General features: G+C 45.3%; 1 protein-coding gene across 1 annotated transcript in view; it reads right to left on the bottom strand.

Moving 5' to 3' along the window:
• The window catches only part of VAPA (VAMP associated protein A), an 83226-nt gene extending 82056 nt beyond the window's left edge, over nucleotides 1-1170 (bottom strand). The window contains exon 1 of the mRNA XM_073550973.1: nucleotides 799-1170. Coding sequence (XP_073407074.1) covers nucleotides 799-880 — 82 coding nt within the window. The 5' untranslated portion in view covers nucleotides 881-1170. The remainder of the gene's footprint in view (nucleotides 1-798) is intronic.
• Between the last annotated feature and the right edge of the window lie 12432 nt (nucleotides 1171-13602).

Genomic DNA, 13602 nt, shown 5'->3' with positions numbered 1-13602 from the left:
TCAACCCCATGGCTGGCCAGCATGGCACCAAGCACTGCCTGAGGGCCCAAATTACACAGCAGCTCCTGTCACATGCCAACGATCATCAGGACTTAAATGTGGCATCTACATAGTACACAAGCAAGGTGCTCACATGTTCTTCTCCCAGAGCCCCTGTCATCTTGATCTATCAACCCCATTCACCTGCAGGAGGCCAAGAACGACCCGCTGGGCAGGGGTATGCGGCGTACCTTTTACCTACTGTCTCTGCAGGCATCCAGTAAGAAAGGAAGCAGCGCTGCATGTTAGTCTTTGTAAGCGTTAGGATGCCAACATTCTTCACTAATCTATGAGAGGGGCGACAGGTGTGCGATCACAGGGGGCTGCACCATCATATTCCACAGCTATTTACAGACATCAGCACCGTCCCCATCGGGACCAATCTACATTATCAGGATGTCTTTGGAGTGGAGGAAAGGTAAGCAAACTCCTTGCTGCAAAGCCACAGTGCTAACCACTGAGCCATGGTGCTGGCGCTGGGCATCACTACAGCAATGGTTACAGGAGTGCTGCCCCGCCGCATTCCCACAGGGGACATGGAACCGTGCAACTTGTCACTGGTGGGGCCCCCATCCCCGTCACTTAGAGTGGATTACACCTGTGGCTGGAATAACCCTGTCGCATGGCAGCCTATGGGTGACAGGTACCTGTGCACGCTGCTGAGGGGCCATGGTGGCGCCCTTGGCACACTATAGAGCCCGGGCACAATGATGGCAGCCACACTCCCATGCAGCCCCCCGCACAGGACACCGGCTTTACCTTTGAATTTGAGCTCGTGTGGCGGGTCAAGGATCAGGACCTGCTCGTGCCTGGACATGTTGGCCCCTCCGGCAGCACACATGTACCTCACAGCTCGGACACGGAAGAGGGGATGCGGGAAGAGGCCTCCTCCGGTGGTGGGGAATGCAGAGGAGCCTGGCAGAAAACGCCACCAGGCCGGGTGGGTAAGGGAGACTCCGAGGCAGGGGGGCCGGCGGCCGTACAGACAGCAGGGTCGGTGCTCGCTGCTCCACCCCCTGCGCTCCAGGTCACCGCTGACTCAACACAGTTGCGGCAGCCGCACAATGCACAGTGCACGTCAGCGCCGGTAGTGACAGGGTGCACGTGACGTCAGCACGCAGACCGGAGCCTGACTGCCCACTTGTAGCCACGCCCCCCACAGCGAAGCCACGCCTGGATGGGCACGTCACTATCTTTTTTTTTTTCCCCTAGAATATAAAACTTTATTGAATACAGTGATCCTCACAAAAGGGCGGGCGCAGAGCAGACATGGCGCTTTCTCAGCCAGTCTGGGGCGCTCATTGCAGCAGCACGGTGACGGACAGTCACAGACTATCTGCTCGGCCTCCGTGCCGGGGCGGACAGCGGGCGCCGTGCCCATTGTGCCAATACGAAACCGGTTATCAGAATGGTACAACCCAGCGACCCAGTAGCGTAGCGGTGGCACTCTGAGGAGGCCCACCCACTGTAACTGTATGGCAGAGTAGGGAAAATCGATCATCTCCCTCCCCTGCTCTGCTGTGTTCTCGCTTCTGTGTGCACAGGACCTGTGATGAGGTCACAGGAGGGGAGGAGTCAGGGGGTCACATGATCAGGGGCCTCCGTGTGCTGGTTGTCATGGTGCTGGATGAGGGGAAGTTTATGTGTGGGCTTAGGAGGGGTTTGCAGGGTGGATGTAGCAGAGCTGTGTGTGTACGAGGTGTACGGAGCAGAGCTGTGTGTGTACGAGGTGTATGGAGTGGAGCCGTGTGCACTAGGGTGACCGGATCTCATATGGGGGGAAAAAATGTCAGAATCTTGTTTGTCTGGACCCCACAAAACGATTCCCCTTTCCGGATATTGAGAGAGCCAAAATTTGAGCTCGATCAAATGACGTTAACCCGTGCCGCTCGTCACTCAAAGTTTGAAAAAATCCAAATTGAGGTATTTTAAGATTTAGGTATTTTGCATAGTCTGTTAGACTATAAAGAATGTGACAACAACATTGCAGAAATAGCCCTGACCAAATTTTCTAACCATTTGTGGTATTTGAATGCAGAGTTGGTGGGATTATCGTTTTTTGATCCCACCATTACAGACAATGAAAAGTTGTTAATGGCTAATAAATTGCTCAGTAGCACAGATGAACCATCAGAGCACGCTAACCTACATGAGTTGATAATTTTACATAGTTATCTAATCTATTCTAGAGCTTTTGTTAACCTCTTCAAGACCGCCCACAGTAGATAAACGTTGGCGCTTGCTGGGCTTTGTGCAGCGCCGACGTTTATCTACTGTCGGCGGTTTTGTGCCCCCCGGGACCCCCACATACCTTACAACGCGGGGATCCCGGTGCGCAATGCATGCTGGGACCCCCGTCGTCATCGAGACCTGATTGGTTCAGGTCCCGATGACGTCAGCGTCACAGCAGCCAATGGGAGCGATCGCTGGGAAAGCTGCTTGTTTCCCGGCGATCTCCCTCATTGTAACGCGACTTCTCCCTCTGATCTAACACTGACAGCTGATCAGAGGTGAAGCAGCGTTATTGTGTGACTAGATCGCTGCCTGGCACAGCTGATCGCTGCCTGGCACAGCTGTGCCAGGCAGCAATCTTGTCACACAGTAACGCTGCTTCACCTCTGATCATCTGTCAGTGTGAGATCAGAGGAGAAGTCGCGTTATGTGCCAGGCAGCGATCTTGTCACATAGTAACGCTGCTCCTCTGATCTCACACTGACAGATGATCAGAGGTGAAGTGGCGTTACTATGAGTCAGATCGCAGGGCAGCGATCTTGTGATAAAAATAAAAAAAAAAAGTAAAAAAAAAATGCTAGGGCTAGGGCTGTGATTAAGGTTATGGGTGTGTTGGTGTTAGGTTTGTGGTTAGGGTTATGGTTAGGGCTGAGATTAGGGTTAGGGGTGTGTTGGGGTTAGGGTTGGAATTAGAATTGGGGGTTTCCACTGTTTAGGTACATCAGGGGCTCTGTAAATGCAATATGACGCCCGCAGACCATTCCATCAAAGTCTGCATTTCAGAACGTCACTACTTCCCTTCCGAGCCCCACCGTGTGCCCAAACAGTAGTTTTCTCCCACATTTGGGGTACCAGCGTACTCAGGACAAATTGGACAACAACTCTTAGGGTCCAATTTCTCCCGTTACCCTTGTGAAAATAAAAATTGGGGGCTAAAAGATCATTTTTGTGGAAAAAAAATGATTTTTTTATTTTCACGCCTCTACATTATAAACTTTACTGAAACACTTGGGGGTTCAAAGTGCTCACCACACATCTATATAAGTTCCTTGGGGGGTCTAGTTTCCAAAATGGGGTCACTTGTGGGGGGTTCCCACTGTTTAGGTACATCAGGGGCTCTGCAAACGCGACATGACACCCACAGACCATTCCATCAAAGTCTGCATTTCAGAACGTCACTACTTCCCTTCCGAGCCCCACCGTGTGCCCAAACAGTAGTTTTCTCCAACATATGGCGTACCAGCGTACTCAGGACAAATTGGACAACAACTCTTAGGGTCCAATTTCTCCTGTTACCCTTGTGAAAATAAAAATTGGGGGCTAAAAGATCATTTTTGTGGAAAAAAAAATGATTTTTTTATTTTCACGCCTCTACATTATAAACTTTACTGAAACACTTGGGGGTTCAAAGTGCTCACCACACATCTAGATAAGTTCCTTGGGGGGTCTAGTTTCCAAAATGGGTTCACTTGTGTGGGGTTTCCACTGTTTAGGTACATCAGGGGCTCTGCAAACGCGACATGACACCCACAGACCATTCCATCAAAGTCTGCATTTCAGAACGTCACTACTTCCCTTCCGAGCCCCACCGTGTGCCCAAACAGTAGTTTTCTCCAACATATGGCGTACCAGCATACTCAGGACAAATTGGACAACAACTCTTAGGGTCCAATTTCTCCTGTTACCCTTGTGAAAATAAAAATTGGGGGCTAAAAGATCATTTTTGTGGAAAAAAAATGATTTTTTTATTTTCACGCCTCTACATTATAAACTTTACTGAAACACTTGGGGGTTCAAAGTGCTCACCACACATCTATATAAGTTCCTTGGGGGGTCTAGTTTCCAAAATGGGGTCACTTGTGTGGGGTTTCCACTGTTTAGGTACATCAGGGGCTCTGCAAACGCGACATGACACCCACAGACCATTCCAAAAAAAGTCTGCATTTCAGAACGTCACTACTTCCCTTCCGAGCCCCACCGTGTGCCCAAACAGTAGTTTTCTCCAACATATGGCGTACCAGCGTACTCAGGACAAATTGGACAACAACTCTTAGGGTCCAATTTCTCCTGTTACCCTTGTGAAAATAAAAATTGGGGGCTAAAAGATCATTTTTGTGGAAAAAAAATGATTTTTTTTAATTTTCACGGCTCTACATTATAAACTTTAGTGAAACACTTGGGGGTTCAAAGTGCTCACCACACATCTAGATAAGTCCCTTGGGGGGGTCTAATTTCCAAAATGGGGTCACTTGTGGGGGGTTTCCACTGTTTAGGTACATCAGGGGCTCTCCAAATGCGACATGGCATCCGATCTCAATTCCAGCCAATTCTGCATTGAAAAAGTCAAACGGCACTCCTTCCGTTCTGAGCTCTGCCGTGTGCTCAAACAGTGGTTTAGCCCCACATACGGGGTATTGGCGTATTCGGGAGAAATTGCACAAAAAATTTAGTGGTTCATTTTCTCTTTTTACACTTGTGAAAATAAAAAAAAATGGTTTTGAAGTAAAATGTTTGTGAAAAAAAGTTAAATGTTTATTTTTTCCTTCCATATTCCATTCATTCATGTGAAGCACCTGAAGGGTTAATAAACTTCTTGAATGTGGTTTTGAGTACATTGAGAGGTGTAGTTTTTAGAATGGTGTCAATTTTGGGTATTTTCTGTCATATTGACCCCCCAAACTCACTTCAAATGTGAGGTGGTCCCTAAAAAAAATGGTGTTGCAAATTTTGTAAAAATGAGAAATCGCTGGTCAACTTTTAACCCTTATAACTTCCTAAAAAAAAAAAATTATGTTTCCAAAATTGAGCAGATGTAAAGTAGACATGTGGGAAATGTTATTTATTAACTATTTTGTGCGATATCACTCTCTGATTTAAGGGCATAAAAATTAAAAGTTTGAAAATTGCAAAATTTTCTAAATTTTTGCCAAATTTTGATTTTTTTAGCAAATAAGTGCAGATCATATCTAAAAAATTTTACCACCATCATGAAGTACAATATGTCATGAGAAAACAGTGTCAGAATCAGTAGGATCCGTTGAAGCGTTCTAGAGTTATGACCTCAAAGTGACACTGGTCAGAATTGAAAAAATTGGCCCGGTCACGAAGGCAAAAACAGGCTCGGGTGTGAAGGGGTTAAAGTAGTTTTTGAAACGTCAGAATATAATGCTCGGCATTTGCTTACAACTTGCAGGACATATTGCTTTTGTTCTTCATCTTTTGTCAGAAGGTCGTTAAAGTCGGTTACTTCCTACCTCTTTTAATTTTTCTTTCCTAACTTTTGGATTTACAACCCTAGCGTGCTCTGATGGTTCATCTGTGCTACTGAGCAATTTATTAGCCATTAACAACTTTTCATTGTCTGTAATGGTGGGATCAAAAAACGATAATCCCACCAACTCTGCATTCAAATACCACAAATGGTTAGAAAATTTGGTCAGGGCTATTTCTGCAATGTTGTTGTCACATTCTTTATAGTCTAACAGACTATGCAAAATACCTAAATCTTAAAATACCTCAATTTGGATTTTTCAAACTTTGAGCGACGAGCGGCACGGGTTAACGTCGTTTGATCGAGCTCAAATTTTGGCTATCTCAATATCTGGAAAGGGGAATCGTTTTGTGGGGTCCAGACGGACAAAATTCCGACATCGATTTTTTGCGGTCACCCTAGTGTGCACGAGCGAGGTGTACAGAGAAGAGCCATGTGTACGGAGCGGAGCCGTGTGTACGAGGTGTGCGGAGCAGAGCTGTATGTGTACGAGGTGTACGGAGCAGAGCTGTGTATGTACGAGGTGTGCGGAGCAGAGCTGTGTGTGTACGAGGTGTACGGAGCGAAGCCGTGTGTGTACGAGCGAGGTGTACAGAGAAGAGCCGTGTGTGTGCGAAGTGTACGTAGCGGAGCCGTGTGTGTACGAGGTGTACGGAGTGGAGCCGTGTGTTTACGAGGTGTACGAAACGGAGCCCTGTGTGTACAAAGTGTACGGAGTGGGGCCATGTGTGTATGGAGTGGAGTCACATGTGTATGGAGCAGAGCCGTATGTGTACGAAGCAGAGCCATGTGTTTGGGGTGTACGGAGCGGAGCTGCATGTGTTCCGGGCGTACAAAAAGGAGCCCTGTGTGTACGAAGTGTACAGAGCTGAGCAGAGCCATGTGTGTACGGAGTGGAGCCGCGTGTGTACGAGGTTTACAGAGCGGAACCGCGTGTGTATGGAGCAAAGCCAATGTGTGTACAAGGTGTACAGAGCGTGGCTGCGTGTGTACAAGGTGTACTGAGCAGAGCCACATGTGTACGAGGTTTACGGAGTGAAGCCATGTGTGTACTGATTGGAGCCGTGTGTGTGCTAGGTGTACGGAGTGGAGCCGTGTGTGTACGAGGCATAGAAAGCGGAACAGAGTGTATGTGTATAAGGTGTGCGGAGCATGCATGTACAAGGTTTATGGTGGGGAGCATTCATACCTTCCAACCATCCCGGATCCAGCGGGATAGTCCAGATTTTGAGAGAGAGTCTGCCCCGGCCGGGAGCTTAATTTTTCCGCGGGCACAGGAGTACACGGCGAAGCCCCGAGGAGCACTTTAAAATTCACACGTGACGTTCCACCGGAAGTGACGTGCTAGAAGCTGACCGGAAAGAAGGTAATTTCAGGAGGACATTGTGACGGAACCATGGAGGCACTTCAGGGAATTCTTCAGATCCATCACCGTGTCCTCCAGCGCGGACAGCGAGATCGCCTTGGACTCGGGGATGTCGACCATGTGAGCGGATCATGATATGTCCTGCATCGGGAGGCTAAAGCGGGCATTATAATGGGAGCCGGGCTGCTATAGTATCTTTATAGAATCTTTCTTTCTCTCTCTGTTTCCTTCTCTCTCTCTCTCGCTCTCTCTCTGTTCTTTCCTTCTTTCTTTCTCTCTCTGTTCTTTCTGTCTAATCTTTTTCTTTCTCTCTCTTTCTCTGTTCTTTCTTTCTTTCTTTCCCTTCTTCCTTTCTCTCTCTGTTCTTTTTTTCGCTCTGTTCTTTCTTTCCCCTCTTTCTTTCACTAATCTTTTTTTTCTTTCTTTCTCTCTCTGTTCTTCCTTTCTCACTCTCTGTTTTCTTTCTCTCCTTTTTCTTTCTCTCCTCTTTCTCTCCTCTTTCTTTCTCTCCTCTTTCTTTCTCTCCTCTTTCTTTCTCTCTCTCTCTCTCTGTTCTCTTTCCTTCCCCTCCTTTCCTTCCCCTCCTTTCTTTCCCCTCCTTTCTTTCCCCTCCTTTATTTCCCCTCCTTTCTTTCCTCTCCTTTCTTTCCTCTCCTTTCTTTTCTCTCCTTTCTTTCCTCTCCTTTCTTTCCTCTCCTTTCTTTCCTCTCCTTTCTCTTTCCTCTCTGTTCTTTCTTTCTCTCTCTGTTCTCTTTCCTTCCCCTCTTTCTTTCTCCTCTATTTCTTTCCTCTCTTTCTCTCTCTCTATTCTTTCTTTCTTTATAATGTAGCCCCCTTCATATGGTATAATACAGCCTCCCCAAAGAATATAATGTAGCCCCTTCAGAATATAATGCAGCCCCCCCTCATGGGGTATCATGCTGCCCCACTCATGGCTTATCATGCTACCCCCCCCCTCATGTGGGGTATCATACTACCCCCTCATACGGGGTATCATGCTGCCCCCCATCATACTGGGTATCATGCTGCCCCCTCATACGGGTATCATGCTGCCGCCCCCTTCCCATACGGGGTAGCATAATCATGCAACCAGGACTCACTGTATAACTTAAAAAAAAAACTATACTCACCTCTCCTCCTCGCTCCCACGCTGATTTCGGCGGCGACTCTGCTCAAGAGCTGCACTGCAGTCAGACCGGCACACAGCGGGGACGTAATATCAATATTGGTCTTTTTATATATAGATTATTTTTGGCAACAGCATGGTCATATGTTGAGGTTCTCTGGTTAGGGGCCCACTCAGAAGTTTCGTCCCCCCCCTGGACCAAAACCCTAGCTACGCCTCTGCAGCGACCACATAAAAAAGGAAATTCCGCCCTTTGTTGGTGCAGGCATTTCAATCTCTCATTTTACTGTATTGAAAGTGATTATTAAGGGGAACCTGTCACCAGTCTTTCATAGAATCATAGAATTGTAGAGTTGGAAGGGACCTCCTGGGCCATCTGGTCCAACCCCCTGCTCAAAGCAGGATTCCCTAAATCATCCCAGTCAGATGTCTGTCCAGCCTCTGTTTGAAGACTTCCATTGAAGGAGAATTCACCACTTCTCGTGGCAGCCTGTTCCACTCATTGATCACTCTAACTGTCAAAAAGTTTTTTCTAATATCTAATCTGTGTCTCCTCCCATTCAGTTTCATCCCATTGCTTCTAGTCTTTCCTTGTGCAAATGAGAATAAAGTTGATCCTTCTACAATGTGACAGCCCTTTAGATATTTGTAGACAGCTATTAAGTCTCCTCTCAGTCTTCTCTTTTGCAAACTAAACATTCCCAAATCCTGCAACCTTTCCTCATAAGACAGGGTTTGCAGACCGGTCACCATTCTGGTCGCTCTTTTCTGAACTTGCTCCAGTTTGTTGATGTCTTTTTTAAAATGTGGTGCCCAAAACTGGACACAATATTCCAGATGAGGTCTGACCAAAGAGGAGTAGAGGGAAATAATGACTTCACGTGATCTAGACTGTATGCTTCTGTTAATACATCCTAGAATTGCATTTGCCTTTTTTGCTGCTGCATCACACTGTTGACTCATATTCAGTCTGTGATCTATTAGTATACCCAAGTCTTTTTCACATGTGCTGTCACTTAGCCCTATTCCTCCCATTCTGTATATGCTTTTTTCATTTTTATTGCCCAGATGTAGTACTTTGCATTTCTCCCTGTTAAAAACCATTCTGTTAGTTGCTGCCCACTCCTCCAGTTTATTTAAATCTTTTTGAATCCTCTCTCTCTCTTCTCTAGTATTAGCTATCCCTCCTAGCTTTGTGTCATCAGCAAATTTAATTAGTTTACCCTCAATTCCTTCATCTAAATCGTTGATAAAGATGTTGAACAATACAGGGCCCAGGACAGAGCCCTGTGGTACCCCACTTGAAACATTCTTCCAACTGGATGTGCAGCCATTTACGACCACTCTTTGGGTCCGATCACTAAGCCAGTTATGAATCCACCTAACAGTTGCCTTGTCCATTCCATACTTAGTCATTTTTTCAATAAGGATTGTATGAGAGACTTTGTCAAATACTTTGCTGAAGTCAAGATATACTATATCTACAGCATTTCCTTGATCCACCCAATCAGTGATACCGTCATAGAAGGAAATTAAGTTAGTCTGACATGACTTATTAGTTACAAACCCATGCTGACTCTGTTTAATCACTTCATTCTTATCCAGGTATTGACATACATGTTGTTTAATAATTTGTTTAAAGATCTTTCCTGGTATAGAAGTCAGACTCACCGGCCTATAGTTGCCTGGGTCCTCCTTCTTCCCCTTTTTGAAGATAGGAACAACATTTGCTCTTCTCCAGTCTTCTGGCACTTCTCCTGTTCGCCAAGAATTTTCAAAGATTATGGAGAGGGGTTCAAAAATTTCTTCTGCTATCTCCTTCAGTACTCTGGGGTGTAATTCATCTGGACCTGGAGACTTGAATTCATTTAGGTTAGCTAAGTGTTTCCTCACTATCTTTCTGTTTATAGATATCCTGGATTCTTCTATTCCCTTAATAGGACAGTGAAGAACAGTTGATGTTACATTTCCTTTCTGAGAGAAAACAGATGCAAAATAGGAATTTAAAAGTTCAGCCTTCTCAACATCCTGTCTTACCATTTCATCATTTTCATCCTGTAAAAATCCTATAGCATCTTTGACTTTTCTTTTACTTTTGACATATCCCCAAAATCCTTTATTATTGCTTTTGACATCTCTTGCAAGCCTCAATTCATTTTCAGCTTTAGCTAATCTGATTTGTGCCCTGCAGGTTCTGCAGACAGCATGATATTCTTCTTTAGATATGCCTCCCTCTTTCCATTTTATAAACATTTTTTTCTTCCTTTTTAGCATGTGCTTAAGTTCTGTGTTCATCCATCCTGGTTTCCTTAAATGCTTCCTATTCTTCCCTCTTTTCGGAATTGTTAACAACTGTGCTTTGAGAATTTCATTTTTCAAGATTTCCCATCCTTCCTGGACATTTTTGTCTTTAAGGATATCCAGCCATTGGATCCCTCCAATTCTCTTTCTGAATCCCTGAAAATCTGCCTTTCTGAAATCTAACCTTGACGTCTGAGTCTTCACAGGTCTTCCGCCTCTAGTTATCCAAAATTCTAATATAGCATGGTCGCTACCTCCTAGGGTCCCAGCCACTTTTACCTCCTCAACCATTTCCTCCCTGTTTATAAGGATTAGATCCAAGGTAGCAGTTCCCCTTGTTTTCTCCCCTACCTTTTGGAAGATAAAGTTGTCAGCAAGAGAGGATAAGAATTTCCTTGACCTGTTAGTTTTGCCTGAGAGAGATTCCCAAAAAATGTCTGGATAGTTGAAATCTCCCATGACAACTATGTCATATTTTTTGGAGAACTTGGCCATTTGATGCATAAAGAGTTCATCCATATCTTCAGCTTGCACAGGCGGCCTGTAGTAAATGCCTACAATGGTGTCCTTTCCATTGTTCTGTCCTTGTATTCTTACCCAGTTTCCACAGAACTCCCAGTCTCTGAAGCTTCAATCTCTGTGCAGATATACGTGTTTCTAACATACAATGCGACACCCCCTCCTCGTTTATCAAGTCTGTTTCTTGCAAATAAGTTGTATCCTTCTTGTCTTGTATTCCAATCATGTGTATTGTCCCACCAAGTTTCAGTGATTCCAATGACATCATATTTCTTTTCCTGTGTTAGTAGTTCCAATTCTCCTTGTTTGTTGCCCATGCTTTGTGCATTAGTATAGAAACATTTTAGTTTGTGATTTGTTTCTCTTTCTCCAATATTTATATTAATTAGATTCTTTTGTCTTTGTTCTTCCTTTCCACTTCTAATAGCAGAGTTCTCAATAGCATTTGTCAGGTGTATGGCTTTTTCTGGTCTTTTGCTTCCCTTCCCATGTTGTTCTAGTTTAAAGCTCTCCTTACAAGTGTAGCGAGGCGACTTCCGAATACATGCTTTCCAGTCTTCGTAAGGTGCACCCCATCTCTAGCAAGTAGTCCATCGTATAAGTAATTCACTCCGTGATAAAGAAATCCAAATCGTTGCTGACGGCACCATCGACATAGCCAGTTGTTCACCTGCAGAATCTTATTCCACCTCCTTGTTCCATGGCCATCCACTGGGAGGATGGAAGAGAAGACCACCTGCGCTCCCAGTTCTTTCACTTTCTTGCCTAAGTCTTCAAAGTCTCTGCAGATGGTTTCCAGGTCATTTCTTGCGGTGTCATTTGTCCCCACATGTAGTAGCAGGAGTGGGTAGTCATCTGTAGGTCTGAAGAGTCCTGATATCCTGTCAGACACATCTTTAATTTTTGCACCTGGAAGACAGCACATTTCTCTTGAAGTTATATCCGGTCTGCAGATAGCAGCCTCTGTTCCTCTCAACAGGGAATCCCCCATGACCACCACTCTCCGTTTCTTCTTCACAACATTTTTCTTTCTCCATCCAGGAGGACTCTGAAGGCGTACAAGGTTGCTGTTTGTTGGCAAAGTCTTATCCTGATGTATTTCTTCATCGTTTTCCTGCGTGAGAGCCTGGTACTGGTTTCTGAGCAGTATGGGTGCTGACTGCCTCCTGATCCTCCTGCTTCTCTGGGTCACATGTCTCCATTCCTCTGTTTCTTCAGGTGCACTTGGAATTTCTTCTCTTTCTGTAACATGAAGAGATAATTCTGCTCTGTCCAAGAACTCTTCACCTTCCTTAATGCTCTTCAAGTCTTTGAGCCTCTGAACACATGCCACTATGTTAAACTGCTCCTGTGCTGCATTCCATAACCGTGTCTGTCAGCTCCTGACTCCCCCTGTATGCCCCCAAAAATACCATTTGTTTTGCCACTGCGCTGTATGTAAATAAGAGTGGTCCAGTCCGGTAGGCGTCTTTGCTGTGGCGTACGTCCTTGCGTTTCTGTGCGGTCGGTGGGCACGTCAAAACGCCACATGCGGACGCATCATCTGCATGCAACGCATGTCCCTGCGTACCCAATGGTAAAGATAGGTACGCAGGACGCATGCAGAGCGTAGGAGGAACTTAAGGGAGGAAGTCCGCAGCCACACGCAGACCAACCAAACGCAAGTGTGAACTTAGGCCTCTTTCACACTTCAGTCTTTTGACGTCAGTTGAAATCCGCGAAAGTGTGAAAAAACAGATCCGTTTCCACTCTGCAAAAAACGGATGCACCGGATCTGCTTTTTTGACGGATCCGCTGCAGCCGCCAGTGTATGAAATTTAAAGTAACAGAACTCTGGAAAAAGGAGTTAACTCTGGGGTAAAATTACATGAATGGAATTATTCCGGGCATGCTCAGTATAAAAAAGCGGATTGACTGTTTGCAACGGATCCGCCGCCCATAGGCGTCCATTATAGCTTATGGCGGACAGTGACGGCTCCGTTGCTATCCGCCTTTTCAATGCAGACAGAAAACATTTGAATGTTCGTCCACTCCAGACAGCGGACTCCAAAATTATGACGACTCCGTCAAAAAACGGATGCAACGGACGACCATCCGTCAATAATGTAAGTCTATGGGGAAAAAAAAAAACGGATTCCGCCAAAAAAAATGGCAGATCCATTTTTTCTAAAGACGGCGGATTTCAACTGACGTCAAAAGACTGAAGTGTAAAAGAGGCCTTAGCCTTACTGCAAAGACAAATATATACACACACTAAGATTACTATGCCATTAAACAATTCTAGCCTGCCCATATGATGATGTCTTATGTTTGAAAGCTTCTTATAGGTTTTTTGGCAACATCTGAGTTAATTAGAGACACACCTGTGGATGTATTTTAATGCACACCTGAAACTCACTGCTTTTTTGTTTTAGCATCATGGGAAAGTCTAAACAAATCAGCCAAGATATCAGGAAGAGAATTGTGGACTTGCTCAAGTCTGGCTCATCCTTGGGTACAATTTCAAACATCTGAAGGTGCCTCGTTCATCTCTACAGTAATTATATGCAAGTATAAACAAGATGGGAATGTCCAGCCATCATACCGCTCAGGAAAGAGATGGGTTCTGTGTCCCAGAGATGAACGTACTTTGGTCCGACATGTGCATATCAACCCAAGGAAAAAAGCAAAAGACCTTGTGAAGATGATGGAGGAAGCTGGTAAGATTGTGTCAATATCCAAAGTGAAATGAGTTCTGTATCAACATGT

This window comes from Dendrobates tinctorius, unplaced genomic scaffold (assembly GCF_039654945.1).
Source record: "Dendrobates tinctorius isolate UK_male_01 unplaced genomic scaffold, ASM3965494v1 ptg000171l, whole genome shotgun sequence".
Classification (NCBI taxonomy): domain Eukaryota; kingdom Metazoa; phylum Chordata; class Amphibia; order Anura; family Dendrobatidae; genus Dendrobates; species Dendrobates tinctorius.
Note: the sequence above shows the minus strand (reverse complement) of the source record. Positions and strands in the feature narration are given on the sequence as shown.